This window comes from Bos javanicus, chromosome 4 (assembly GCF_032452875.1).
Source record: "Bos javanicus breed banteng chromosome 4, ARS-OSU_banteng_1.0, whole genome shotgun sequence".
In the NCBI taxonomy this organism is placed as follows: Eukaryota; Metazoa; Chordata; class Mammalia; order Artiodactyla; family Bovidae; genus Bos; species Bos javanicus.
The window spans coordinates 31546920-31574694 of record NC_083871.1 but is presented as its reverse complement, the minus strand read 5'-3'; the positions used below and the strand labels follow the sequence as shown (position 1 = coordinate 31574694).

Genomic DNA, 27775 nt, shown 5'->3' with positions numbered 1-27775 from the left:
AGAAGAGGGCAGTGAGAGTTTTGTTGGGCCTGTTTTGGCCCAAACCTAAGTTTTAAGATCGTTTCACTCCAGAAGAAAAGTTGGGAATACTGTCTTTTCCTTCCAAGTGATAGAGGATGGCAGACTGCAGACTTCCCAGTCTGGGGGACCCTAGAAAGAAGAGTTGGGTAGCACAGGCCTACAGAAGACCCAGAGGAAATTCAATGTGTGTTCCTTAGCCAGATGCAATGACCCAGCAGTTCTGGGGGATTCAGTCACTTACTTGACTGCCTTGAGGTCTTCAGACCGATGCTAGCATCTCGCATCAGTCAGATGCTTAGCTTCTCTGCCATTAGCAGCTTATTTCAGATTCCCCTGTTTGAACTCGTAGAGATGATTAGGAAAAATCCTACTAGGATGGAGACAGCCAGATAACTGTTTAGCTTGCTGCTACCAACAGTAGGCATTCAGCTGTGACACATAAAGTTCACTTTGTTGAGGGCCTACATGATTTTTCATTTCAGTAGAACTTTATCCTTTTCAAATATAGAGCAAATTTTTTAAATGCTTGGCCAAGATTAATTTATTCTTGCCTATGTTCATTGAGAAAAGCATTTGTTAAGCACTAATGAACCAGACATCACACACGATAGAACAGAGACATAAGTGAGCAAGATTGGATTTGAGCCCCCAAGCTCGTCACCACTTAGGAGGGAGGAGGATTGAAAACAAAGATAAGGGAGTTAAAGAAGGGTAATATGCAGACCGAAGAAAAGAAGGGGTGTACTTTGAATAAGGTATCTGTTTCTAGAAAATTGTTTCTTCACCTTGTGAGGCATTTGCTAAATTAAACATCATCTCTTTTACTTCCTGGCATTGTTACCAGGTAAGAACACAAATCATAAAAGGCAGACATCATAAGTCTTGTATCTAAGGAGTGTTAGATATTGTTGGAAAATGGCATTGACCATTTTTCTCTCTCCCCATTTTCTAACTACAAAATATTTTTAAAATTAGTATAGTGTATACAGTTATTGACCTGTTTAATAATTGAATTTGTTTTTGAAAACAAGCTTCATTCTTGAGATTTATGGCTGTTTAACAGTCAAGAACAAGGCATCAGGCAACTTGCTGGAATTTATAGCACATTTCTTTCTGTTAGACTTTTTTGTTTACATTTAGAAATAATAGAAAGCTACAAGGAAGAAAAGAAAACTTTATTGAGAACTAACCAGGATTTCTCCTTACCGTCTCCAACATATCAGCACATGCATTATGAGGCTTTCCTTACGTTTCTATAACAGACTTTACTTATCTACACTTCCCATTTGGGGGCAAATAGGGTTTCAAATTTTTCCAGTTATAATAATCTGAGATGCACATGTCTAGAAAAATCTTTATCTAAGTTTATATTTCTTAAGGGTAAATTCGTAGCTGAGTAATTACTACTCACAGGTATGAACTGCCTTAATCTTTTATGTTTTATGCTCGACTGTTCTTCATAAAGCTTGTTCCAGTTTTCATAAACATCAACACTCCATTAAAGTATTTGTTTTGTTACCCCTCACACATATTGGAGCATCCCTGGTGGCTCAGATGGCAAAGAGTCTGCCTGTAGTGCGGGAGACCTGGGTTCAATCCCTGGATTGGGAACATCCCCTGGTGAAGGAAATGGCAACCCACTCCAAAATTCTTGTCTGGAAAATCCCATGAACGGAGGAGCCTGGTCAGCTACAGTCCATGGGGTTGCAAAGAGTCAGACACGACTGGGCGACTTCTCTTTCTTTCTTTCACCCATATTGATTATTATGATTCTTAGAAGGAGAAGCTAAGTTTTCTTGTCGGGTTGATGGGAAGGAAAAGTATTATCTTGTTCAGATTTACATTTCTTTTCTAGTGAGGTTGAATACTTGCAGTTAATATCAGTCCATCCATATTTCTTCTGTAATTAATCTATTCACCTCCTTTGCCCATTTTTTCTATTGGGATTTTTCTTACTAATTTGAATAAGTACTTTATACATTAGGGACATAAATCTTAGTCGTATTTGTTACATGTAGTTTTTCCAGGCTTCTTCTTTTTTGTTTTTATGCACATATGAGCAAAAGTGTTGATTCATGTTTTTTAACTTTAAAAATGCCTTTAAAATTAGAAAGTTCTTCCCACTTCTGTGGCTAGACACTTAATTTTATTTTGTTCTATTCTAGAGTTACACTTCTTATTCATGTCTTTAATATAACTGGAATTTATTTTTATAATATAAAAGTAAGATTTCTCCATCAGTTATCACATGCAGATTTTTTCATGTTTTCATATTTTTACTGGTTGCCAACATTTAAAAAAAATCCATTGTATTCTTGAGAAATTGAAACTGTTAACAGACTTCCTCTAATTTAAATATACCAAATATAAGCTTAGTGAGTAATATTACCTCTCTGAGCTTCAGTTTTCTCATCTATAAAAGTAGGAGATTAGAGGTGTAAGATTTCTTCTGGTTCTGAAATTCCTGTCTTAAATTGAAGATGACGTCCCCCACCCCACTTTCCCCAGTTTAGCAGCATTCATACTTTTGAGTGTTAAACACTTTGGGGGAAAATGTTGCAATTTTAAAACGGATGCCGATCGATTACTCGGGAGGCCCTGAGTAGCCATTTTTCACTCTGATTGACTATGCTTATCAATGCCAAAAATCGTTCTGTTCTTTTATGTTCTAAAAATACTCTGGTGGATAGAATTTCTAAAAAATCTCCTTTTTGTGAAATGCAGTTGGTATGGGACAGATGGTGATCTAGCATCCAGCTAGAAGTAGCTCTGCTATCAGGGTGCTGAAGCCATATTTCAAGCCACGTCATTAAATATTTGGAATTGTTTTTCTGAGTTTACAATGTCCTGAGGAAGATTGAGATATGAAACTCTCAGATAATGACAAACTAAAAAAAGCTTCTAGATCCTACTGTCTTGAACTTCTAGAAATAAGAAGAAATTAGTCTCTTTATTTGTAGTGGCTCAGCTCATTAACCACTATCCACAACCTTGCTCCAAACCACTGTTTGTTGGTTGTTGTTTTTAATGCAAATTTTTATCTCTCACCTGTCTCTCAGAAAGAATATTTCTTCTCTGAAGATAAGCTCTATGTTTTATTTGAACTTTTATCCCCAGCATCTAGCATGAGGCTTTCAATTGGTATTTGTGGACCTGATTTCTGTAGAGAAGGCAAATGTGAGTGATTTGAAATGTTTCTGAAGTTCAAGCACTCAAATCTGTGCAAATCCAAAGTTATGCCTGCTCCAGGGTTCCAGTTCATTGGACATTTAAAATTTTAAATTAAAGGTTTTGTACCAGGGACGATTAGCCTGGAAATGACAGGCAGAAAGGACAAGGAGGTTCCTCACCAATCATCACTTGGTAACTGCAGACAAGTCTTTAGGAGAACACATACTTGGTACAGGGTAGAAACAAACTTTCAAGCTTCAGTGAGTCACAGTTCATGGAGCAAGGATCTCACCTGGGCAGGTTTGTATATGAAGGTTTCAGTCCTCTTTGGTACACTAAGTGCACGTTAACATTCAGGAAAATAGATGATTTTTTTTTTTTTTTTTGGTCTGTATTATCACTTAAGTACTTCCACTTCTTTTCAATCCATTTTTCTCTTTCTCCACACCCATCCTTCACTCCAGAAAAAGGGAGAAACACCTACTCCTGTGTAACCAAATTTATTTCTTTCTTATTTTAACCTTTTCTTCCTTTTTATCTCATAATTTTGTTTATCTTTCAAACAATTGTAGTAGTATTTCGTTGCAGTTTAAATTCTCTTAACCTGTTTTAATACCACCTGTTTCTATGAGTGCACAATAAACCAAGACTGACACAGTCCTACTTGTCTCATAGTCTTGTTTCATGCTGTGAAACAAGGTTTCTGCGATGGTTGTTGCTGAGACCTAGGTGTGTCTCTCTTAAAACACCAAGGAATGTGCAAAACATGAAAAAACAAGAGTGTTTACTTAAGATGCTTTGTATCTCCTTGCTCCCATGACATGTGATCTTGCAGTTGCTACGGTAACTAGGAATTTTTCACTCCATAACTTGCATAAGGACAGAGTCTGACCTTTTTATTACTGCTCTGCCCTCTCTGAAGTTATACGTGCACTCAAGTGCATACACACACACACACGTGTGTTCACATGCATACACTTGTAAAGTCACATTTATATACACACGGCAGACATTTGGAAAGAGTTATAGAGTTCCTTGACTTGAAGCCTTAGGTTTTCATCTCATCTTTAGGTTGCTTGGGGAAAGTGTCAATATTGATATTTTCCCTTTAGAATAACTTTGCATGTGTGTGTCACACACACAAAATGACATGGAAATTCTTAGGAACAAGAACGTATTTCTACAATTTGTATTTGCCATTTCTGTAAAATTGCCTAGCAAACAAGATTTCCGATTTTTTAGTTGTTTTAAATCTCAGGCAACATATGCTTTGTATTTTGAGGGCCATCGAGATATACCAATAATGAGAAGTGGAAATTAGCACTGTTGCCAGCACTAAGTCATCTCAGTGTTTTGCAAAGTAAGAGTCTGTCGTGAACATATTGTGCAAACCTTCTCCAAGGATGCTGTGGATTGGTGGAACTCATATCCCAAGTATTGATAGACAGTTTTTCTCCAGTGAACTCAGTCATGTTAGCAGCTACTTAATGATCTAATTTAGAATTTGAAGGCATCCCCATTTCGTCTGAATTACCTTCTAATGGGCTTCTGTCAGATCATGTATGCACAAGGCAGAACCCTCAGTTGCCCTTTGACCTAGGCTTCTTGAAGCCAAAGGATAAGTCTTAGTGATTTCCCAACCCAGCCAAGCCTCTGCACATTCCCATAGACTCAGTAACCAGGGTGAGTGTATGTAATTCGTAAGTCTTAGCAGAATGAAATAGCCACCATATCTGGGACTAAGGGGCTGCAGAAGCAATGGAGTGCAGTAGCCTCAGCCCGTGACCCTGGCCAACAGCATGCCTTGTTTGTTGCTGCAGGTGTTTTATCCTGTTTATACTTTAGACATGCTGATGCTAAAGGATGTTGACTTCTCCCTTGCAAGTAATCAGCAACGCCATCCCAAACTAGGGTCTCATTAGGCATTAACTCACTCCTGAAATTTCTCCTTTCTACCCTAGCCTGCTCTCTGGACTATCTCTTTGTAGCTGAACCTCCTCCTCCCGGCCTTTGCCGACCTTTCAGTCCTTGACCTTGGGCCACTCTGCTGTCTAGTATCTGTCTGCTCATCTGTCGCTCACCAGGCCGTTCATTCGTTTTACAGGCAGTGTTGTTCTGGATGGAGGGCCAGCACAGAGAACAAGACAGACCAAGTCCATGTTCTCCTGAAACAAATATCAGGGTAGAACTTGTCCTGTCGTTTCTTCTTGCCCTTCTCCTCTGCTTCCCCACCCACAATCTATTCAGCAACCAAGAACTAGTGTATTGGAACTAGAGCACTTGCTGAGAAAGATTTAATAAAATTTAAGATTTTATGTTAAAAAAAAACCTGTGTGATTTAATAACTCTCAAGGGTCACATGGGGAGTGTCTTGTATGAAGCAAAGAAGAGGATCTGAATTGTAGTGAACTGATATTAGACCAGAAAGAGTGTTAGGAAAATAAAATGTGCAGGAATTAGATTGAAGTTGGCCTGGATCAGATTCCCAGCCTTGCCCTAATTGTAGGGTTCTGAGAAATCTTACTTTACATGATAATAATTATTAGAGGCAGTAAAATTCAATATATACGGTTCTTCTCTAGCAGCCGGAACTTTCTGTCTTATCACGTTTACTGGTTTTCTCTGGGAGTTTGACCACATTCCATAACAACTTTGTGTTTGCTTTCGTACTATGGAAGTCAGACTTGACCTAGATTTTCTAAGTCTGGAGATGATGAGCCCTATTAGTCCTATTTAGGCTTTAGTTTGAATTATTAATCATATTATTCTTAGGATTTTTTAAAAGAACAAATGATCATTAACTCAAATACTCTTTCTGACAGGATGTGTTTGCTAGGCAAGAACCTTGGAATCTGGTAAATTTAAACCACTGCTCACCTTGACACACATCTGCTTACTTTATCTTTCCCTTAGCTGCTCTGTTAATCAGGTCTATCTTGCCAGCGATATCCTTTTTTATTTTTTTTCTAAAGCTCTGTTTGCTTTTTTTTTTTTCTGTAAGAAAATAGAATCATGAGATACATTGTCAGCAAATTCTGTGAAGGTTGTTCTTCGACAAAATTGTTTTTGGCCGGAGGAGATATTTTTTTTTCAGATAAGTATTCCAGTTCTGCGGTACCCACATTTACAGTACAAGAATAGATGTGGGCACTGATGGTTTGGTTTGCTCAGCTGTGTGTGAATTTCCATAGTGCAAGATGAGGAGAGAGTCCCTAAACACTAAATCACACGCAGCTTTCCTCTGTAGGGAACCAACACTTCGGGCTTCTGGGGAAAAAGTGAAGTCAAGACAACCGAATTTTGTAGGATCTGAGGATTTGGGAAAAATGTGAAGGTCATCATCTCCAGCCTTACTCACTGAAGAAGCACCTTCACTTGTCGATAATGTTACTGCCAGACTCTGCTCCAGTTTGAAAAAGAGGTCATTTTGCCTCTGTATTTCCTAAAATTGACCTTGAGTCTGCTTCCTCCAACTCACGATCCATTAACGGAAGGTACTTTTCTACAACATCACCAATAATCCTGTTCCACAAGACAGTGTAGCTCAGAAAGTGAAAATCTCCTGCAATGGTTTCATTGTCCCTATCTTTTTTTTCTTAGACATTCCAACTATCTGAACACACCTCAAAGGGCATGTTTCCCAGACCTTCTTGTAGCTCCTTGGTGCAGAGTCCCATGTGCTTTGATCAGCAGACTCCTCTGCCCACAGACTCCTCACAGCCCTCTTTTGTTTTGTTGGAGATAAGATTCACATAGCATAAAAGTAACCATTTTAAAGTGTACAGTTCCATGTCTGCCCAGTGCTTGAGCCCATCAGGCCCAAGGCAGCATATGCGCTGGAAGCCCTGCCAACCTTAGTCTTCAGGTCTTTTGGTGCCCAAGTTCTGTGGGCATCAGATTGAACTGATCCCTGCCATGCTTAACTCAATTCTTGCTAGCACTTCATTTCCCCCCTGCTGGGTCTTGGACTTTGCTCTTGCTGAGCTGGTGTAGTTGTGGTCCTGAGACCACGTTCAGTCCTTGTCAACCCTCTTCTCCTCTTGGAACTCAGGATGATGTAGACACCTCTGTTGCTTACACGCTGAGCAGATTGGCTTGCTTTGGCTGCCAGCACCAGGGTAAACTAGTCCCTGCCATAGCTGTAGTCTCTAACATGTATTAGTGACCATCTTCCAGGGATGTCTGTGGTTCTGGTCACGAGCTCTGTTGTTGGGTCTTCCTGGGCTCAATCTCAGCTGTAGCACACACACCCTCACCCTGGGATCTGGCTTGGCCAAGTTACTTTGTCAAAATGAGAGATTTAATAGTATTTACGCTGTGTGGGCTGTGCTATGCTTAGTCGCTTAGTCATGTCTGACTCTTTGCGACCACATGGACTGTAGCCCACCAGTCTCCTCTGTCCATGGGGATTCTCCAGGCAAGAATACTGGAGTGGGTTGCCATGCCCTCCTTCAGGGGATCTTCCTAACCCAGGGATCAAACCCAGGTCTCCCGCATTGCAGGCGGATTCTTTACCATCTGAGCCACCAGGGAAGCCAGAATTGTTGTAATGGTTAGATAAGAAGGTGGCTTAGATGGTAAAGAATCTGCCTGCAATGTGGGAGATCTGGGTTTGATCTCTGGGTTGGGAATATCCCCTAGAAAAGAAAACTGCAACCCACTCCAGTATTCTTGCCTGGAGAATTCCATGGACAGAGGAACCTGGTGGGCTACAGTCCATGGGATCACAAAGAGTTGGACATGACTGAGCAACTAACACTTAGATAATATAACGGAAGCTCATCTCCTAGTTTTGCTGATATATGGTGAGCCCTCAATAAATATAACCAATTTATCTGCCTGGTCTTGACTCGATCCCTCCCTTGTTGCCTATTCCTAGTAGATCTGTTAGTTGCATATGGCAATGCTGTCTCCCTAGTTCTCCAACTGTAACTTCTACCACTGTGAGATAAAAATTATGTTAGCTTTCTTTAATGGTCTGGTAACTAATGATTACATGATGCTTTATACTTCACCATGTATATTTACCATGTATCCTCTTAAAGTGGAGAAGGAAATGGCAACCCACTCCAGTATTCTTGCCTGGAGAATCCCATGGGCAGAGGAGCCTGGCAGGCTACAGTCCGTGGGCTCACAAGAGTCAGACTTACCAACTAAACCAACCGACCAACCATCTTCTTAAGTACGGGCCAAATCTGGGGGCTGCCTTAGTGATTTTCACATTAACGACTCTCAGAGCCATATCCTGAATTAGAGCAAGTTGTTGTGATCTCGTAACTTCTTGTCTGTCTATATCACTATCCAGTGTGACACGCATGCACCTCTTCTGTTCAGTTCACCTGTATCTGTTTGAGTGTCCCAGACTTCCAGCTGGTGATGGAGATGCAGAAGAGGGCGGGCCAGTGTCATCCACTGCCCGAGTAGTTGGGTGACCCTTAGAAAGATCACCTCTGAGCAGACTATCCACTCTGTTAGCACCATCAGAGTCCACTACTTGAGATGCAGTCTGTGAGACTTACGCTGTCATCCTGTAAACCTCCACTCAAAATTGCACTTTTATCCCTTCCTCTTTGTGTTCATTCACTGATTCCTTTGACTAATGTTCGAATATCTATGAAGTGCCAAGACCTGTTTGTTGGGAGTTCAGTGTTGAAGAAGATATAGTGCCTGCCACGCATGAGCTTATACTTTAGAAGGGAAACAAAAAAGGTCATCAGTGTGTGCTTTTTGAAATACTGAGTCTGAAGGATTCATGTGGCACCATGGGGTCCCAGAGAAGGGCCCGCCACATCAGACTGGAGGTAGAGGGGGCAGAAAACCTGGAGGATGTGATTCTTGAAGTGCACATTGTAAGGTGAATGAAAGTCCGACCAAGAAGGGTGGGGAATGAAGGGAGTCGTAATAAACTATTGGCTCTAAATGCATCACAGTCCTTTCAGGCTGTAATAAAACACCACAAACTGGGTGGCTTATCAACAGGAGAAATTTATTTCTCACAGTTCTGGAGGCTGAGAAATCCAAGATCAGGGCACCAGCAGATTCAATGTATGATGAGAGCCCACTTTCTGGTTCATAGACAGCTCTCATTTTGCTCTGTCCTCACAGGGCAGCAAAGGGTCAAAGGATCTCTCAGGGGCCTCTTTTATAAGGGTGCTTATCCCATTCAAGAGGTCTCCACCCTCAGGACCTAATCACCTAAAAGCTCTGCCTCCAGACACCGTCACGCTGGGGATTAGGTTTCAACATAGAATTTTTGGAGAGAGGACTCATTTAGTCCATAGCAAATGCCTTCCTATGAATAAATTAGCATCTTCAGTTACTATGTTCACAGACTTGAGGGAAAACTGCGTTGCATCTTGTACTACTAGTATGACTTCTTGAGTGTCAAGCTAGATGGTTCTGTGCATCCTTCATATGACAGTCTCTGTGCTGCCTGCTTTATACAGGTCTGATGATGGAGTCAGCCTGGGTCACGGGAGGAGTGTTGAGGATCCTGCTTGGGGCAGGACGGGAGCTTAGAGGGTGCAAAATCCACATCTTCCCCAGTTGGGCCCACAGGGTGACCTGTTCCTACCCACACCGTATTTCCCTCGTGCCCTAGACTGGGGGACAGTACCATTTAGTGCAGGCCTTCCCAGGGTTGTGTTAGTTATGGGGTTTCATATGTCAGTTGCATGGGAGCTTAGTCTGATAGAATTTTGACAGATGGAACAAGTGTAACACTCAAGTTCAAAGCATAGTTATCTCATGTGATGAGTGTTATAATAGAAGGGTGACTGAGGAGAGAGGGTAAAGGCAGCCTTGGAGGAGAGTGACCGTTGAGATTGAATCTGTGTTTTAAAGGAAATCCACATGCTCACTGTCTCCCTTGCTCATGAACTTGTAAGCTCAGTAAACCATTATCAAGTTAATATCATTTGCCAGACCTTGAGCTGTGTGTTAGGAAGAGAAATAGAAGTCACAGTCCCTGCCCTCAAGATGTCATCATTTCGCAGAGACCACAGAAAGAGCTGATAATCAGAGGTCAGTGTGATGGATGTCATGACAGAGTTCTTTGAGCGTCTCATTTGGACAGACAGTGTTATGGCAGGAGATTTGTCAAAGAAGCTTCCTTAGATGTGGTGATAATACGAGTTTCATTGTATGGAATGATTTGTACCTTTTGGGGTTCATAGACTCCAGTGAGACCTAGAATTCTGGACTCTGGAAAACTGCCTACATATAAAAAATCTTGTATACTTTTAGAGGGTTCTCTGAGTCCCTGAAACCCATCCATGAACCCCCAGCTAAGTTTATGCTCACAGAGTAGCAGGGACACGATGCCATGGAGAATATCAGTAGCTGCTTTCTGTGAGCACTTGGGAGAAGAATGTTTCCCATCAGAGATAATAGAAAATCAAGCAAGTATTTGTGACAATTTCAGCAGGCCTGAGAAATCCCTTAGTAATCACTTTTTCTTGCTAGTGCCAGTGATAAGTGAAAATATAAATGCAGTCAGAGATTTGGTTTGGGACTGCCTAAACCAGCTAAACTGTGAACATAAGTTCTTGACTTTATATTTTTATTACCCTATATGTATTTCATCTTAAAAATAAATGTCTTGCATGTGAATAAATGAAAGAAGAAGAGTTGGATTTGTAAGTATAAACGCTGATCTTGGACTTGAATTTAATCTAAAGTAAGTCAAAGATACGGGTTCTGTCATTCATTGAGAATTCACAGGCAGAAGAGCAGTGTAGCCATAAAAAGAAAAGAAATCATAGGTAGTTGCCCAAAGAATGGAACAAAGATGAGGAGCAGGGAAGATCTGAAAATCCTCCATTGTTTTTGTATTCCTCATGGACTCTGTTGAGAAGGTCCTGTGAGTCTGTGATCACACAGCTTTCCCTCAGCACTCACCCCTCTCCCACTTTCAGCTGTGGATACCTGTTTATTTTTGCACTTCCTCTCCTCCCCCACCTCCCTGCTCATCCCAGACTGCATCCCAGACTACATCCCAAGGGCAAAGCGTGAAGAATCTATGTGGCCCAGTCCTTGGAGTTTCTTGTTCTTCCCAACATCCCTTCAAGAGAGTAGGGCAAAGAATGAGTTTCTGCGAGCCTGAGAGCTGAAATGTGTGTCAGGGAGAGGAGAGGATTCTCGCTGAGCATGTACCAACCAGGGCTGAGCATCACGGGCCAAAGCAGGGCACGGGGTGGGAATACGCCTCCTGGGAATACACCCTGCTCCCCACTGCACCCTCCTCTTCAGTGTTGGACCTGCAGAGCCCTTTCTCTTCTGAGGTCTCTGCCTCTTGTTCAGGCATTCTTCCTAGCTCACCCATCTTCTGAGCCCTGTTGCCTGTAATCACTTTTGGGAACATTCCTGAGTGTGACTCTCTCATCCCGCTGGCAAGGAAATAAATGCATTTTATTCTTAACTCCGATAATCATCACCTCCACTCTGCGCCATGCTAATGGCAGGGCAGCATCTTAATGACCCTCATCCATGGTCAGTGCCCTCTGGCCAGAGACCACTGGGAACACAGTTGTAGTTGAGCAAGTTGGGTTTGCTGCTTGGCGTGGGGATGGAGTGCTTGCCCTGGGGGGAGCCGTGCAACAGCTCAGTGCAAGAAGGTTTTAGAAGGATTTACAGGACTTGGTGGTTTGTGTTTGGTGACTCTGGGGAGGATTTAAAGTAGCGCGGCTTTGTTTTTGATCAAGCAGCTGGGTAACTGTGAGATATCTTAAATGTTATCTCTAGGAGCAGCAGCAAAGCTAAGGCTGGAAAGAAGCTAAAGCTAAGGAAAGAAGCAGCCATCACTGCTTAGCTGGGCTTCCTGCTACTTTCTTCTGTGACCAATATTTATGCTGTATCTTGTTCAGAGTAGCCATGTTTTTGTCTTGTCCCACCACAGCACGGAGTGACCTTCTCTAGTGTTGACTTTTTGCAGAATCTTTGACATTTAACAGGAGAACGCGGGGCTGGGCCCAAGTGCCAGGCCAGCTCCGGGTATCTGGGCTGCTTCTCCTTCTTCCCGTTTTCACTGCTCTGAATTGCCCTGCTTCAGAGATCAGCCTCCTTGGTCAGAGCTTCCACCTGCTCGCCTGCCTACCTGTCCCTTCATTCCTGTAAAGATTTGTCCTCGGCCCCTCCACACTGCCCTGGTTTATCAGCTGTTCTTCCACTCACTAGACAGACGCCATGTGGTGAGGAGCTGTGTGCGTGTGTGCTGATGCGGCCCTGAGCTCCTCTCCTGCCTCCTGTCTCCATTGCTGATCACTTCCCCGGGGTGGGGGGTGGGGGGGCATCGTTCACTGTTCCCCTCTCAGGTTTCTGAACACCGTGGCAGGAAGGCCTAAAACCATACATATGTGTTTTCTACCCTCAGCAGCACAAAGCTGTCTGGCAATTGCTTTTTCCATAACTTGTTTATTCCATGTTGGCACCCCACTCCAGTATTCTTGCCTAGAGGATCACATGGATGGAGGAGCCTGGTGGGCTTCAGTCCATGGGGTCGCTGAGAGTCGGGCACGACTGAGTGACTTCACTTTCACTTTTCACTTTTCATGCATTGGAGAAGGAATGGCAACCCACTCCAGTGTTCTTGCCTGGAGAATCCCAGGGATGGGGGAGCCTGGTGGGCTGCTGTCTATGGGGTCGTGCAGAGTCGGACACGACTGAAGTGACTTAGCAGCAGCAGTAGCAGCACCCCCTAAAGCCATTTCTCCCAAACAGTTTTCTCTTTGGGCCACCAGTGAATCCCCTCCTCCCAGAAGAGGGTCTCAACTCACACTCTGCAAAGATGATGGAAACCACCTCATCTGTTCTACCTCAGCTTTCTTCTTTTCCCTGCTCTATTTTTCTTTTCCTAAACCTCCATTGTCTTCCTTCCCCTGATACTCTCTGAAAGGAGGAACTCTTGGTCCTGTGGTAGCCTCACCCCTCCACACCTGTTCCTGACCTGTTTCGCCTTCTCTGCATCACCCCTCACCTGCCCCCCCCCCCCCACCTCCCTAGCCAGGCAGCCTCTTCAGCCAGACTCCTTCCCTTCCTGGTGACATTCTGAGGTGGTCTTCCTCGTCTGTGCAATTCGTCCACATTCACTCATGCCTCAACACTCCCCTTCCCACCGCTGGACTTAACCGTGGTCTTGTCATCACTTTCTCATAGACTCTTCATTTTCATAAACTTGACATCAGATAAGCTTTTCATCGCCCTCCACCTACTCCTGGCTCATCTTGGTTTCACTTCTTCATCATCTTTTTAGTAGGCTTCCTCGTGACTCTGATCCCCCTCTTTTCCTCTCTACTTCCTATGTTTTCTCTTCCTTTATCCATCTTCATAATCCCCTTTCTCTCCTGCTTCCCTTTAACAGTCTCACCCACTCCCTTAACTGGAATAATTCACAGATTTGTCTCTGTCCTTGGCCTTCGTACAGAGGCCTCATTCTTTATTTCTAACTGTTTGCTAAACATCTACAGCATGATGTATTGTCAGTCCTGAAACATCAGTTGTCTGAAACCAGATCCATCAGTCTCAGCAGAACCAGTTTTTTTTGCCCCATTTAATGGCACTTCCATTCTCTGTCACCCACAGATCTGGGATTCGATCTGTCATCTTTGACAATCAAATCCCATGAGTTCTACCTTTGCTTTTGTCTCTTGCATGTGGCCTCATCTTGGGGAGCTCACCACATTAGACTTGCGTTATGGAGCTACTACCTTGTCATCTAAGGGCAGGGCACCAGTCTTACTCACCTTTGCTTGCCCCTTAGTGGCTGGCACAACACCTTCCCCACAGGAAACCCACCCCCCTCCACTGTCTGTTGAATGATGGTCTATAAGTTAAGCATTTTAATGCTTTACTTGCATTTCACAAACTATTTGTCATTGAATGCATTTCTTGTCGTTAGTTCACTGAATACCTTTATTCTTAGCTGAGCAAGCACCAGAATGAAGTTTCATGACCAGAGCCTCAACTCTGGTACTTCTGCTTTTTTTCAGGAAGAGCAGTTTGGCATGGGTTGGACGTGAGGCATTAATTTCACCTTCCTTCTTGAGAGCAGATATAATACATAGGGTTATTATGTTTTCACGGCAATTTTAGATAACTTCCATCTCCCTTTATACATTGATTTTTCTGCGTTTTTGCTTCTTTATTTTTTAACAGGTTTTCAAAATGGAAACTACCACTGTAACATAAGATGCTATTGATAGTACATCAATATGGTTCAGCTAGGCCCCTGCCCAGCAGAGTGTAGCTGCCCCGTGCACAGCCCTGTAATACATATTAGTTACACAGACATTAGGGAAGCCCTTCCCATCCATATGTATGCACAGGGCCTGCGGAAGTTAATAATGCCATATATCACATGCACGTAGGATGTAAAATGTACTTCAAAATGACAGCGGGCTCATATAAAACGAGTATTGGCTTACGACAAGAGGAACGCCAGAGGAAGCTTTTTGTCCTTTCAGACCTGCTCTTTACTGAATTATCTGCTTCTGTGTCTCAGTATCCCAGACTCCATTTTGCTACCCCCCCTACTTTTTTTTTTTTTGGTCAATATTATGCTCATCTTTCCAGCCACCTTATTTCACTTCAGCCACATGGATAACAAAAGAACCTCCTTGGAGAAATGAAAGATAGCAATTACACATTGGTATTCATGTTACAGGAGTCGCTGCCATCCTCGGGGACTTTAACAATGAATATCCAGCATTAATTGCCACAGTAACTGCGTGTCTGACCTTGCTGAAATGTAATACATCAGTTTTACATAGTAAAATTATTTGCTACTAAGAGATTAAAAAGGCATGATCATAAAATTATATTGCTGTTTGGAATGACTAGTAGTTTTTATTTTTAAGAAGATCTTGGAGGACTCGAATGAGTAGGTTGCTACATTTTCTTAGAAATGAGAACATCGGGAGTTGAAATCTTAGTATTCCCACTGACTTGGTTGGCAATTACAAGAGTAGTGCCTTCCTATTCTTATGGAAGGTGAATAAAATACATTGGCATCTCCAGTTAATCAGTGGAAAACTGATTAATAAGGCATGGAGACATAGTACTTTTTATGCACTTGGGGGAAAATGTTCTTTTTGTGTGTTTATACCTAATTTACGTAGGTTTTCTGCCAGGAGCAGGAACATAGAAACGTGCCCGGAACCCTAGGACCTGTTTCCCTTTGTAAGGAAGTAGCATCATTTTTAAGGTGCTGCTTGTTGGCTCTCAGCTTCTTGCATCAATCTTTTGCTCAGACCCTCGGAGATACAGAAGTTACATTTTCTCATGTGTGTCTCTCACACACCCCTTGCCCCCCTCCCCCACCACAATTTCCTCTGGCTGGATGTTACCAATCAGAATTTCACACTCCACACTCTGAAAGTGTTCATCACTCGGGGCAGCTCCACACTGCTGGGTCAGCAGTGAGCCGGACTCCAACAGAGCCTCGTCAGCGGGCCACGCTGGGCTCTGCCTGTGGAAGCTGTGTGTGCAGAAATGAGTGATTGTTTGGCCTTCTGTCCGCGTTAAAAGTGATCGAGGTGAAGAAAGTCAGTGCAGTCACCCATGACACCCGAATTTCAGCCCAGATGAGATTCTAACTAGGGGATCCATTTTTTGTTCATATCCTGGCAAAACAAGTACATGATACATGTGAAGGCCATCTCAAATTTGCGTGGGCAGGAAGATGAACTGAATAATAGAACGAGTAGTGTTTTGCCCACCTTTTAAAGTAAGACTGTGATGTAAATGACAGTACATAGCCATTGCATCTACTTAATATGGCTTGCTCATTGTTTTAGTGTTTTGTATGGTTTTCCACTTTTAACATAGTGGCTGTTTAGGAAGCAGTAACCAGGTAAAAGAGTAGTACACATGCAATTAGTGTGTTGTGTTTCTGAGACTTTGAACTTTGGATTTCTTTATTCAGATCATTCAAGTAGTTTTACAAATGAACTCCGACTCCCATCCTCACTGGGTTTTTTTCAGTTTCCTTTAAAGTATGTATGTTTTTCTAATGGTTTATGTGTCCACAGAACTTGATCCTGGACCCATTACCATTAGACGGAGATTCTTGACCAGATTCCTAATTTGTTCTGAATCTATAAAGAAATTAGGTGGGAAAGCAACTTGAGAGATTGCAGCTTTTGTTAGCTTTTTTTGCCTTTTAATCTTCTCTCCCTTTTTCCTTCTTCCATCCATCACTCCTGTCGGCAATTAAAGCAGGATGATGAAGTGACGAGGGTTGAGGTGAAAGAGCAGGACCAGAATGTCCTGGTGCTGAAGAAAGTGCAGAGCTGCGGCCCAGCCCCGCAGGCAGGGAGCGCCGAGAGCGATTGGAGGTGAGAGTTTTCACGGGAGCCCCGCGCTTCTGTTTCCTTTCCCTGCCTGCCCCCCCTTCTCCCGCTCCATCTCACTCGCTGTCTCTGCCTCCTCTTCCCTCCCTCCCTCCCTTTTTTTCTCCGCCTCTTGCCTCTCGAGCGAGCTAGCTAGCTAGCGTTCTAGCTGACTGCAGAGCTCCTAGCAGCCAGATGGACTCGGTTCCCAGCAAAAGGACAGAGGTGGCAAGATCTCTGAGCATCTAGGGGATGCCTTTGTTAGTGGTCGTGCACAATGGGCAGCTCCCGGCTGAGGGTCTTTGACCCTCACTTAGAAAGAAAGGATCCCGCCGCTGCCGCGCTGGCAGACCGAGAGCTGCCCCTGCCCACCTTCGATGTGCCTTATTTCAAATACATTGACGAGGAGGATGAGGACGAGGAGTGGAGCAGCCGCTCACAGTCCTCCACTGAGGAGGACTCGGTGGACTCTCTGCTGTCTGACAGATACGTGGTCGTGTCCGGGACCCCGGAGAAGATCTTGGAGCATCTTTTGAATGACTTGCACCTGGAAGAAGTCCAGGACAAAGAAACAGGTAAGGCAGGGGGGTGTCTCCCGCTTCTTCCAGACTCACGGCTGCAGCGCCCTTACCAGTTTCCTGAGGGGCAAGGCTCCCTCCCTAACCAAAGCAGCAAAGCGCGGGGTGGGGGGTGGGGGGGGGGTGGGGGGTGTGGAGCGGGGCGGCTGAGCCGGCAGACCTTTGTGCGCCTCCCCCTTAGCCTCCTGCCGTTTTGTTTAAATCCAGTAAATGGACGCATGGAGATCCCAGCAGCCGCCTGGTAAGTGGCTGTACAAAGAAATGATAGGAAGGAACGTATTCTTGTTTTGCTGGCAATTTTTACCAAATCTCACCTAAAGGCAGTTGACAACAAGAGGCCAGCATCCAGTAGCCAGTGTTCAGTGGGAAGGATTACAAGGGAGATGGGGGTTACCGGCAAGCATTTACCTAGCCCGCCCGTGGGAAGCACTGAGCTGGCCGGAGGAGCCTCCCTGCCAAAATGTCAACAATTAATGCAACTATTCAGCAACTAGAAGCTTAGTGGCAACTTCTGCGTTTTTCCAAGTGTTTCACAAACTGCTCAAAGCAAGCCCTACTGTGCAGAATATGAGACTCACAGCTTCTCAGACTAGAAATAATTCACTGAAGTCTTCTTGGTCAGGTTCCTTGTCCTTCTATTTAATCCTCAGGCAAAATACCCGCTTAGCTTTTTCACCCTTGCACTACTGGAAATGCTATCCCTGCATGATCTGGCTAAACTTCCTTCATCACACAGGGCAGTGCTGGATTCTTTTAACCAGGATTTGTAATTTGTTTCAGCCTGGAGCAGTTATCCCAATAAATAGGCCTCTGACTTTAGCCTGAATTCTGTGACTTGATCCCCTGACTAAAATGCACTTTTTGCTGCCGCCATAGCACCTGTCGTGACCACGGTTTGCAATACATGGACTGCATCAATAAAAGGCATTTGGGGGTTGTGCTGGTACAATACTTTGTATTGATAACTCCTTAAGTTTTTCCCATTCAAGAAGGATTTTGAGAGGATAGCTCAGGTGAGAACAAGCATTTCCTTGGGTCCTAGCAGTTTTGTCTGAACTTAACAGATCTGTGCTGCATTATGAAGGACATTAAGAGGAACAAAGATATGTGAAATATGCAGTTGAGTTTTTTAAAAGTCAAAATGACTCCATCACTCATCCTACTGATAGTGTTATTGTTTGATCTCACAATTCAAATAAAAACTTTACTTTGCCTTATGTATATTTGGGGAAAAAAATAGCAGTAGTCATTTATACACAGGCTAAAAGAAAAACGTATTCTTGTGGCATTTGCTGGGTGGTTTTTGCTCGTCTGTCTATTAATATTTGCACATTTGAGTAATGTTTGCAAGTTCTGCTTCATCAGAGGTGGTCATTATGGAACTGGCCATAATTTTCTGTGTACCGATTACCAGACTGCTTTACACAGGTGGTTTGAACTTGATTACAGACAGGTTATCTGCCATGAAGACACCTTTGAATATGGGTACCAGGTTGGGAGATTCAGTGGCTTGTTCTTAATAGCACTACAGTTCTATTCTGTAGCACAGGACTTCATGTCTAAGTTGTATAAATAAGAGTAGAGATTACTGAAGTCAATCCTGGGCCAGTTGGTTTCTTTTTTTCTTTTGTTCTCACTGTCATTTGTTTTTTGTGAGGGATGGCCTTCTTGTTGTTGTTTAGTCGCCCAGTTGTGTCCAACTCTTGCAACCCCATGGCCTGTAGCCTGCTAGGCTCTGCTGTCCATGGGATTTCCCAGGCAAGAACACTGGAGTGGGTTGCATTTCCTCCTGCGGGGCATCTTGCTGACGCAGGGATTGAACCTGTGTCTGCTCGATTGGCAGACAGATCCTTTATCACTGAGCCTCCAGGGAAGTCCTGGTGCCTACTAACAAGCTCCCATACTTAATACTGGGAATGAAAAATCACCCTGATCCCTCTTAGTAATGCCAGCGGTCGCCTCCTGTTGGGAAAGGGTGTTGTAGCTGGTGTGTCGTGACTGTTAGTCCCAGGTTGTTTTAGATTATACCAACACTGGGGTCTCACGTGTCACTCTTGCCAGGTGCTGAGCAAAGCAGAGAGGACCAGGACTCAGTGGGGGTGGCTTCAGTCCTGCTGGGCCAGCCTCTCCTCACTCCTACTCATTTCCTTAGCATTTGCAGGGGACGCAAACACATGTGTTGGCAGAGACACCTGAGGGGGAAAATGGTAATAATACTTCCTCTGATCAAAGGAGAGTTTTATGATAATGAAAAAATCAACTTTGGAGAGAGATGGATGTGTAATATCATAGGGACACCTAAGTAGAAGTCACACACAGTTCTTCCAAACTTCATGAACAGCACTTGGAGAAAATACAACAGAAAGACCCGTATGTGGCTTTTGTTGATAAAACTAAAAGAAATCTCATAAATATAAGATCAGTTTCATGTAAAAAGGGAAGAAAAGTGATTATGAGTTTGTTCTAGTTTGAACACCAAATGAATCACTTATTTTAAAGTAGCTGAGGCCCCTTGTCACTGATAGAGGTGAATTTCAGTTCTTTATCTTGTTCAGGCTGGCAACCCTCATTATAAAAGGCCTATGTATTCAGGGGTCTAATAGAGTCTCGTAAACATATGGAAGACAGATGGAGGAAAATGAGAAGGGGCTGTAATAAAAGTATACAGCAGTGTTTTTATGTTCTTGAGCGCCCGTTTTAGGGAGCTGGAGCCATATGGAGCCGGGTGGAGCCATATGGTGGTGGTCCACATGGCCCCAGTGGCAGTGAGGGAGAAAGGTACACGGGAGGAAATAAATGATTCGGGTTGGGATGAGCCTGATCTTGATTCTTACATTCCTGTACCTGCCAGAGGCTGGGGAAGTTAACCAAACAAGAGATGCAAGTTATTCCCCATCTCTTTGCCACAGAAGTCACTTCATTGTTAAAGTGTAGGTTCACGGCCCAGTAGAAGAGACTTATACTCAGAAAGGAAAGTTCAAGCGATTGCTAGTTGATGTTAAGATGCAAGCAGGAAAAAAAGTTTACTTAATTGAGTGGAATAGAAATATGAGATAATGTATTTTTGTTATTACCTGAATTAAGAATAGAAAACAACAATTCATATAGTATTCTATCACCATATCAAACTGAGTTTTAAAAGCAAAAAATATTGGAGATGCTTACAAGCAACCTACTAATGATTTTCCTAAATGATTTGACCCACATGACACTATGCTTATTTTCATATCATAATCTTCTGTGTGCCTACCTTTCCCCTCTGGTAGTACCAGGCACAAAAATCCATCCTTTGATTATCTCTGGAATGAATGAATGCATAATCCTTCCTTGTTTAAAATTGAAAAACTATTTGAGTCTGGTAACTGGATATCTGTTGGTGAACATGCAAAGACTGAAGCTGTTTGCAAAGATTTCCTTTTCTTTCAAGGTTCAGGTTCTGACTTGAAGGATTTGGAATGTTAGAGGAAAATCAAGCAGCTCTGTCTTCCATCTTCCCAGAAATAGGACAGATATCACTGGGCATTCCTAGCCCAGGAGACTTACACGGAAGGCAAGAAGCAAGAAAACCAGTTTGTTGTGTGTGGAGGAGCTGGGGGGATGGAGGTCTAAGTCTGTACCACTGCCCTGGTCCGCAGTGGTGGCTGCTCCTGTTTAAGCCCTTCCCCTCCCTGGAAAGGATGCAAGATGCTTCTGTTAGGAATAACGATTTCTGTTTCAAAGTGGGGCAGATGGGGGCGACACACTGTGTATCCTATGGATTACACAGAGAAAATCCTTCTTACTGATTTTTTTTCCTACATCTGCATTATGATGAGTCTACTTAGGGGAAACATGAGCAAAGGACATTATTTGCTGCCCTGTTTCTTCTGTGTCTTGGGTTTTTTTTCATCTTTTCAAAGCAAATATGCTTGTGATAACAGGTTTTCAAGAAAAACAGAGACTAGGATAGTGGAAACAGGTAAAGCCTATCAGCCAATGCTTACTAGGCTTGACCTGCTTTCTTCCAGGTATGGCTGTTCTTACTTCATGAGGTTGCCTTCAGGATATCGTGGACTCAGTGTGTGTTGACCACAGTGTAGTCTGTGCGAGTGGGTGTACTTTCAGTGGCATCTACAAGGCTCCTTACATCATGGAGAAAGTGAGTCCCTTACCTGTGTAGCGAGGCCACCACCTCTGTGAAAGTTAATACCCGGGTTATGTCATAGAAGCGTCTCACTTAATTGATGGGGTGCCACAGCTGCTCTCCATCTCCAGCTTAGTAGTGTTTTTGGAGCACTGCATTGATGGGACCTTGAGTGGAACTAGAACAGCATGACAGTTTTTCACTGACTTTTTTACCTTCTTCCCCCTGCCAACAGCAAATCTGTCCTGAATACATGATACATACTTCTTTTGAAGGAAAATTAAGAATGCCTTTTTTCCTGATCATTGGAAATACAGAAGACAATTTAGGTGAACTTCTTCCTTAATTTCCTTATCTTTTAGGATTTCTGAAAAGCTGTTGGGTCCTCTTCCAGGCTTTCTTTTGCAAGTGACAAGATCTTTTTAAGCCTGTGCCCGCATGGCTGTGGAGGACTAGAACTTTTGGGGGCTGGCACAGAGCTTTTAGATGGTTGGGAGGCTCCCCATGGTTTTATGCAGTTAACATGCATGTAACATTATCTTGGATTTGTCTTTTTATTTTTGTGGTACCATGTGACACGTCATAGACCAGTCATAGATCTTATCTGTGTCTGCATCATTGGCTGCACACGGGGCATTTTTCAAAATACCAGTATCTGAGTCCCACCCCAGAGATGCTGATTCAGTTGACCTGAGTTGAGACCTAGGCCTTATGGTCTTTGAAAGCTCCGCAGGTGATGCTGTGCGTAGGCAGGTCTGAGAGCCACAGAGCTAGCATGATGACTGTGTCTCCCCACTTTCTTCAAAGACAAATTCCAAGCGTCAAATAGTTATGCATTTGCCCCTGGAAGCTAGGGGGGAGTCATTTCCACTTTGCCCCACCGCCCTCCCCACTCCCTCTCCTGGGCTCATATCTGGCCTCGTATCCACTGTTTCCTGCCCCAGTACCTCTGCAGCCTAAGTTCAGAATCACAAACCTGCATTGTTGGTCGAGCCTCTAAAACAGTTTTGAAAAGAGGAGATAATCCAGGGAAACAGTGGTGCTGGTCACACAGCTCTTTGCTCTCAATTCTTGGAATGAGGAGGCAATGGTATAGTGAGCAAAACCCATTTGGATTTTTGCCAGGGTTCTGTCATGCCCCACGGATCTCTGGGTGGTCCTTCAGTCTTACAGCTGAGAATGTTTACTTCTGTAAGAAATGATGTTTTGAGGAAGAATATGCAGACAACAGAGTAGAAGGGGCATTCAGATGAGATTCAAAGTGTTGGTTCCTGGTTCTGGACTCGATTAGTAAACTAGCCTGAGACCTTGAGCAGATTTCTGAAGTGTCTTTCATCACTAAAATGCTTTGGTCCAAAGAGATTTATATCAACCCTTTCCTTTCAAAATATGTCACAGAACCCTGAAATTCTAGATTTGGAGCCCCTAGTGTTCATGCAGCCACCTGCCAGAACCTCACGGTCATTTTATGCTTACCTCACCATCACTTAGGCATGCAAAAGGACTTAGGTCATTTGGCCTGACTCTTGTTGCTCTTGTCTTCCTGCTGTATTTCTTCAGCCCCACTCAGAGAGCAGTTAGAATGTTGATGGGGTAACAGACTTGGAATTCAAGGCTCAGTGGCCCTATCTGGTGATGACTTAAGCGTGTTTGTGTAGAACCTGGTCCAGTGGGAAACTTCTTAAGTTCCTTTCAGAAATTATGTTATAACGTTTACAAAGAACAGCTTTGATTTATCACCAACTAGTAAAATACATTTGCAGAGACTTTTATTACCAGGCCATTTTGGGTAATTCAGAAACAGTCTTTTGCCAGAGAAAAGCAGTGGGTTTTCCCCCCAGTGGTGAAATGTACTGCATCCCTGCTCTCAGACTAGCACTCCCTCTGTAATTCCTCTACTTTTAACTTTACACACTGCTCCTGTAAAAAAATACAACAGTGTATTTTTGAGTGTCCAGTTTATATATGCATGTGAAAGTGAAAGTTGCTCAGTCGTGTCTGACTCTTTGCAACCCCATGGACTATATAGTCCATGGAATTCTCTAGGCCAGAATACTGGAGTGGGTAGCCTTTCCCTTCTCCAGGGGATCTTTCCAACCCAGGGATCGAACCCAGGTCTCCCGCATTGCAGGCAGATTCTTTACCAGCTGAGCCACAAGGGAAGCCCAAGAATTTTGGAGTGGATAGCCTATCCCTTCTCCAGCAGATCTTCCCAACCCAGGAATCAAACTGGGGTCTCCTGCATTGCAGGCAGAGCCTTTACCAACTGAGCTATTAGGGAAGCCAATATACATGTGATGAATGCCAAAGAAAATTTTAATTCCTTCCTTCCACAATTATCTCTGACCTCTACTATTATGTAGGCACTGTTGTAGCCATGGGACACAGCTATAAACAGAATACCGCAACTCCTCTGTGGGGCTTACATTTTAATGGGGGGAGTCAGCCAAAAAACAAAGAGGGAACCAGTGGATGTGAAAGATGTGATATGAATGGGTGCTAAATAACCAATCTCATTACAGGCACTAGTGTGGGAGAACTGTATCTATATGCCATTAAAGATGAAGAAGCTATATTTTAGCATATCAGAAGTAGTATAGAGAATTAACATGAAGCTTCTGGTCTTATTCAGCAAAGTTCAGAACCGAAGGAAATAGTTGAAAAAATAAATAGATACAAGACATAAAAGGAATTTGAAGTAGGCATGGGTATCCCCAGATGGTACTTGCTTCAGCTAGAAGTTGTAGGCTTTATATCGCTGTAGTTGCTTGGTATCAGCCGTTTACCTTCCTGACCTGTGCAGATAACTTTCTCAGAGACTCATAACTGGACTAGGTTGCCACTTGAGGTCTTTTTCAGCTTTATGGAGCTGTCAATTTTAAATATTAGGTTAATTCTGTTTGCATACATGCTGATGAAAAAAATCAACGAAAGACTGAAGAAATTCATTAGCCTTGACTCCAGCTGCCTTGGGTGTGCCTCAGATGCAGATGAGAGACCCACTATTCAGCAAAGGCTTGTTTTTCCAAATAAAGTGAAGGCTTGAAACAGCAATCCACAGTGACAGTGAAAATCCCGAAAGTGCCGTTGAGAGAGCACTAGGAATAAAAGTGCTCATATAAGCGTCTGGTTTCTGTTCTGCTCTGTAATCTTTGTGCATTTGGTTTGGTTTCTTGGCAGTTCCCTTAGCTTCTCTCCTAATTGCTAATATGGAGAATGTGTTGTTATTGCTGATTGCAATCGAAGTATTGGAAGACTTTATAAATTAATATTGACAAAATGACAAGATAATTAGAATTGTGTAGAAATTTCTTTCTCGGTTGCCTCATTTATGAAAGCAAAGAACTTAGATCACATGACATCTGAGGCCCCCTCCAATTTTGAGAGCCAGGTTTTGACACCACTCCATTTATCTGAACGTCTGCTCCCTTAGAATGATGCTTGTATAGGATGATTATCTCCAGCTAATGGACAGAGACACCAAGGCAGAAGAAGTTAACTAAGGTGCTTCAGAGATAGAGGGATCATTTGAATCTGGAAATGAACCCAGCTGTGTTCGTAGCTTTATCTCAGACATCTTTTTTGTCTAGTTACTAGAATCATGGATAAAAGGCAGAATTGAAGGAAAAAATCTACCATTCACCTCTAGCTATAAACCTCAAATCAAGCATTTTAGTAGTCACTTTAGGGAGAACTACTCTCCAGCACAAAGACTTGCTTCTTGGTCTCCAGCTGTGAGTAAAGTGGCCACTGCATTGGCTGACTGCTTCCAGAAGGTTACGCAAGACCGAGGGTGTGAGGGAAGAGGTCCTAATTATCAGCTGATGCTGTATCAGACCACTCACATGAGAAATGATTAAAAATCAGATTTTAACTGAATTTCATTTGAGGTGTTCATCTTCTGAACTCATCTATTCACACCACCTTTGAACAAGTGATATTATGAATAATAACAAGGGAATTGATGCTTTTACACTGCCAGTAGATTGTGGGTTAATTAATACTCCTGTTGGTAATGAAGCCAGGTGAAATGAAGTGAGACAGAGCTGAAGCATAAGGTCATTAATGTAGGCTGATTAATAATGGAAATGTGGAAGTTTTCATTACAACATGAGCGATGGGAAAAGGAGATGTTTATTGGATAAGGACATAAGCAGAAGTACAGCCTACTTTTCAGGGAAGCTATTCCTGTTTAGAACACATTGGGTCAGTGGAATACGTTTTTCAAAATCACATCATTTTCATGTTTTATACCACATGATCTCTTCCAGGACAAGTATAAGTCTAGAGCACATAGAAACAAGCTAAAGTACTGTAGGGCTGTGGGAAATTAATTTCAGGAGGATCTGAAGATAGGAAATGGAAAATGAAGCACGCAAGGGGCAAGAATTACCTTAGAAATAGACCTTTAGTCTCCTGACTATAGGAATTTTGAAAAACTTGTGCATCTTCACAAGAGTTTTTGGACTTTCTTCTTTGAATACTTCTTCGATATTTTATGGAAAATATCAATAACTTTATGATGGGTTAGACTGAAGGCCAGGTCCTGGACACAGGAAGCGAGGTAGAGGATCTTTGAAAGTTTCTTTGGCACATTATGTCCTAAACGAAATACACATGTGACTGCTTGTTTCTGTGAAGTCTGTCCTGGTGGCGTGTCCTCAACCCCCCAAACCACCAGGGTCTCCCTTTGTAAACTGTAGCCAGAGCAAAAGACTTAGAAATGAATGGAGTTCCTCCTTTATTCACCTTTGCACATTTTATTTGCCTTATTCCCCTTATTTCCATTTTCTTTGCCTCAGATGCTCAATTTGGTCCTCATATCTTTCGATAGACAGCTGTGGGGAACCTTAGGTGTTTCTTTTTTGTAGTTCAGTAAATTCTAATCTCCTTGAATGGCTAGTGGATAAATTATTACAAATAATAAAATACTCTGGTACACTGAGAGTTGCCATACATATGTGCATAAATTACCAAATTTCAAAGAATCAAAATATATAAAATTACCATCTATTTTTAAATATAAAGCATAAAGGCCCTCTCTAATAAGTCACAAAATATGTAGAATATCTTTGGTTTTATAATCATGTGAATAAGATATTGGCTTAAATGTGTATAGTCTCTTTGACATAGTGTGAAGGTTGCTTTTTAAACACAAACCCAGTATTACTTGTAGTTTTTCTTATAACGATGTGTTTGAGAAAAGCTTTGTTTAGATTTCCCTTTATATTTTGTCTCCCTAATATATATCTTTTAAAAACAAAGGATGCTACTTCTTTCTATTTATAGTTCTATAATCTATAATCTCTGTAGCACAGTTTCTCAGTTAATTTGTGCTGATTTTTATTCTTAATAAACTTTTGGGAGGGGGGAGTTCTTTTTAAAAGGAAAATGAATTTTTATTTCCTTAAAAAGAAAATGCTTTTCTCGTCTTAAAGTTTTAAAAATGACTGCATTTTCTCAGTGAATTTGGGGTATATTGGCACACTTAATATTGTACTTTAGTCGAAACACTTGTGATTTTGTGAGGGTCCAGCTGTATTTCCAGAAACTTGTTTAAATGTGTGATATGAGTCAGGTATTTTTGGAGCAGCAGATTCTAAAATTTCTGGAGATATGATACTGTCTCAAAAGTGTGTTTAATTTTAGCAGAACCATAGTTTTAATGTAACATCAGCAAATGAAATTACTCGAGACTGTGTTTAAAGCAATTCAGTGGATTAAAAACAACTCTTCTCTCTGTCCCTCTGTTCCCTTCTCTCCCTCAGAGATCTTGTGTGTCATCTTTACTCTTAATGGAATTAATGTGAGATCATCAAATGTTCTCGTCCGTATTTTTAAATACTGTGACATTGTCCTCAGTCAAAAATTTTAGGGTCCTGTCAGAAAATGGGGGAAAAAGTGATTCTTCAATACAAGAGTGTGTATTTCAGATAGTCTTATAAGTGTCAGGAAGGAATGCTAGTGGATGGCAGTCTGTTGATTATAATCACCGCATGTTAGAGTCTCTCACAGCGTGTTTCTATCAAATTACGGCTTTAGGTAAAGTGTACAAAGCCACAGAATTGTTGTAATTGACAAGCACATGTCTAAAAGGGATATTCTTCAAGTGAGAGAATTTTTGTCTTTAACACACCTATAATTGAGCTTTTCCTCATTTCTCTCTGCAGTCTTTCTCATTATAACCTTCCCCTCCCATTTCCCATTATCCTCATTTTCTGCCCTTGGGGCTTTCTTGCTCTACAATCGAAACCATTCTTTTCATTCTGTTTGCTGCTTTTTTGCCTTGTACTTAAGGCTGCTGTTGGGCTGTCAGTCCTTCCCCCAAATCCCAGAAATAAATATGAAATGAGACAGAATTGGGAGGTATGGGTGAACAGAAAGTGTGGAAAACTAAAATGTCTTATTGTAATACCCAGAATATCTTGTTGTAATCTAAATAGTGGCAGGAGATTACTTTCAGAGCAATGCTATATCCTTCTCTGCTTCACACTTACCCTTCTTGTCTGTTTTCAGCATACAGGATACTTGATGAACCTTCTAATTTTTAAATCTTT

At 42.5% G+C, this 27775-nt stretch overlaps 1 protein-coding gene across 3 annotated transcripts in view; it reads left to right on the top strand.

Moving 5' to 3' along the window:
* The window catches only part of RAPGEF5 (Rap guanine nucleotide exchange factor 5), a 234930-nt gene that overhangs the window by 145996 nt on the left and 61159 nt on the right, over positions 1-27775 (top strand). For 2 of the 3 annotated variants that reach the window (XM_061413684.1, XM_061413686.1), the window contains 2 exons: positions 16405-16523; positions 17004-17092. In XM_061413684.1, the coding sequence (XP_061269668.1) occupies positions 16405-16523; positions 17004-17092 (208 nt within the window). The remainder of the gene's footprint in view (positions 1-16404; positions 16524-17003; positions 17093-27775) is intronic. The other variant, XM_061413685.1, reaches the window with a different exon arrangement.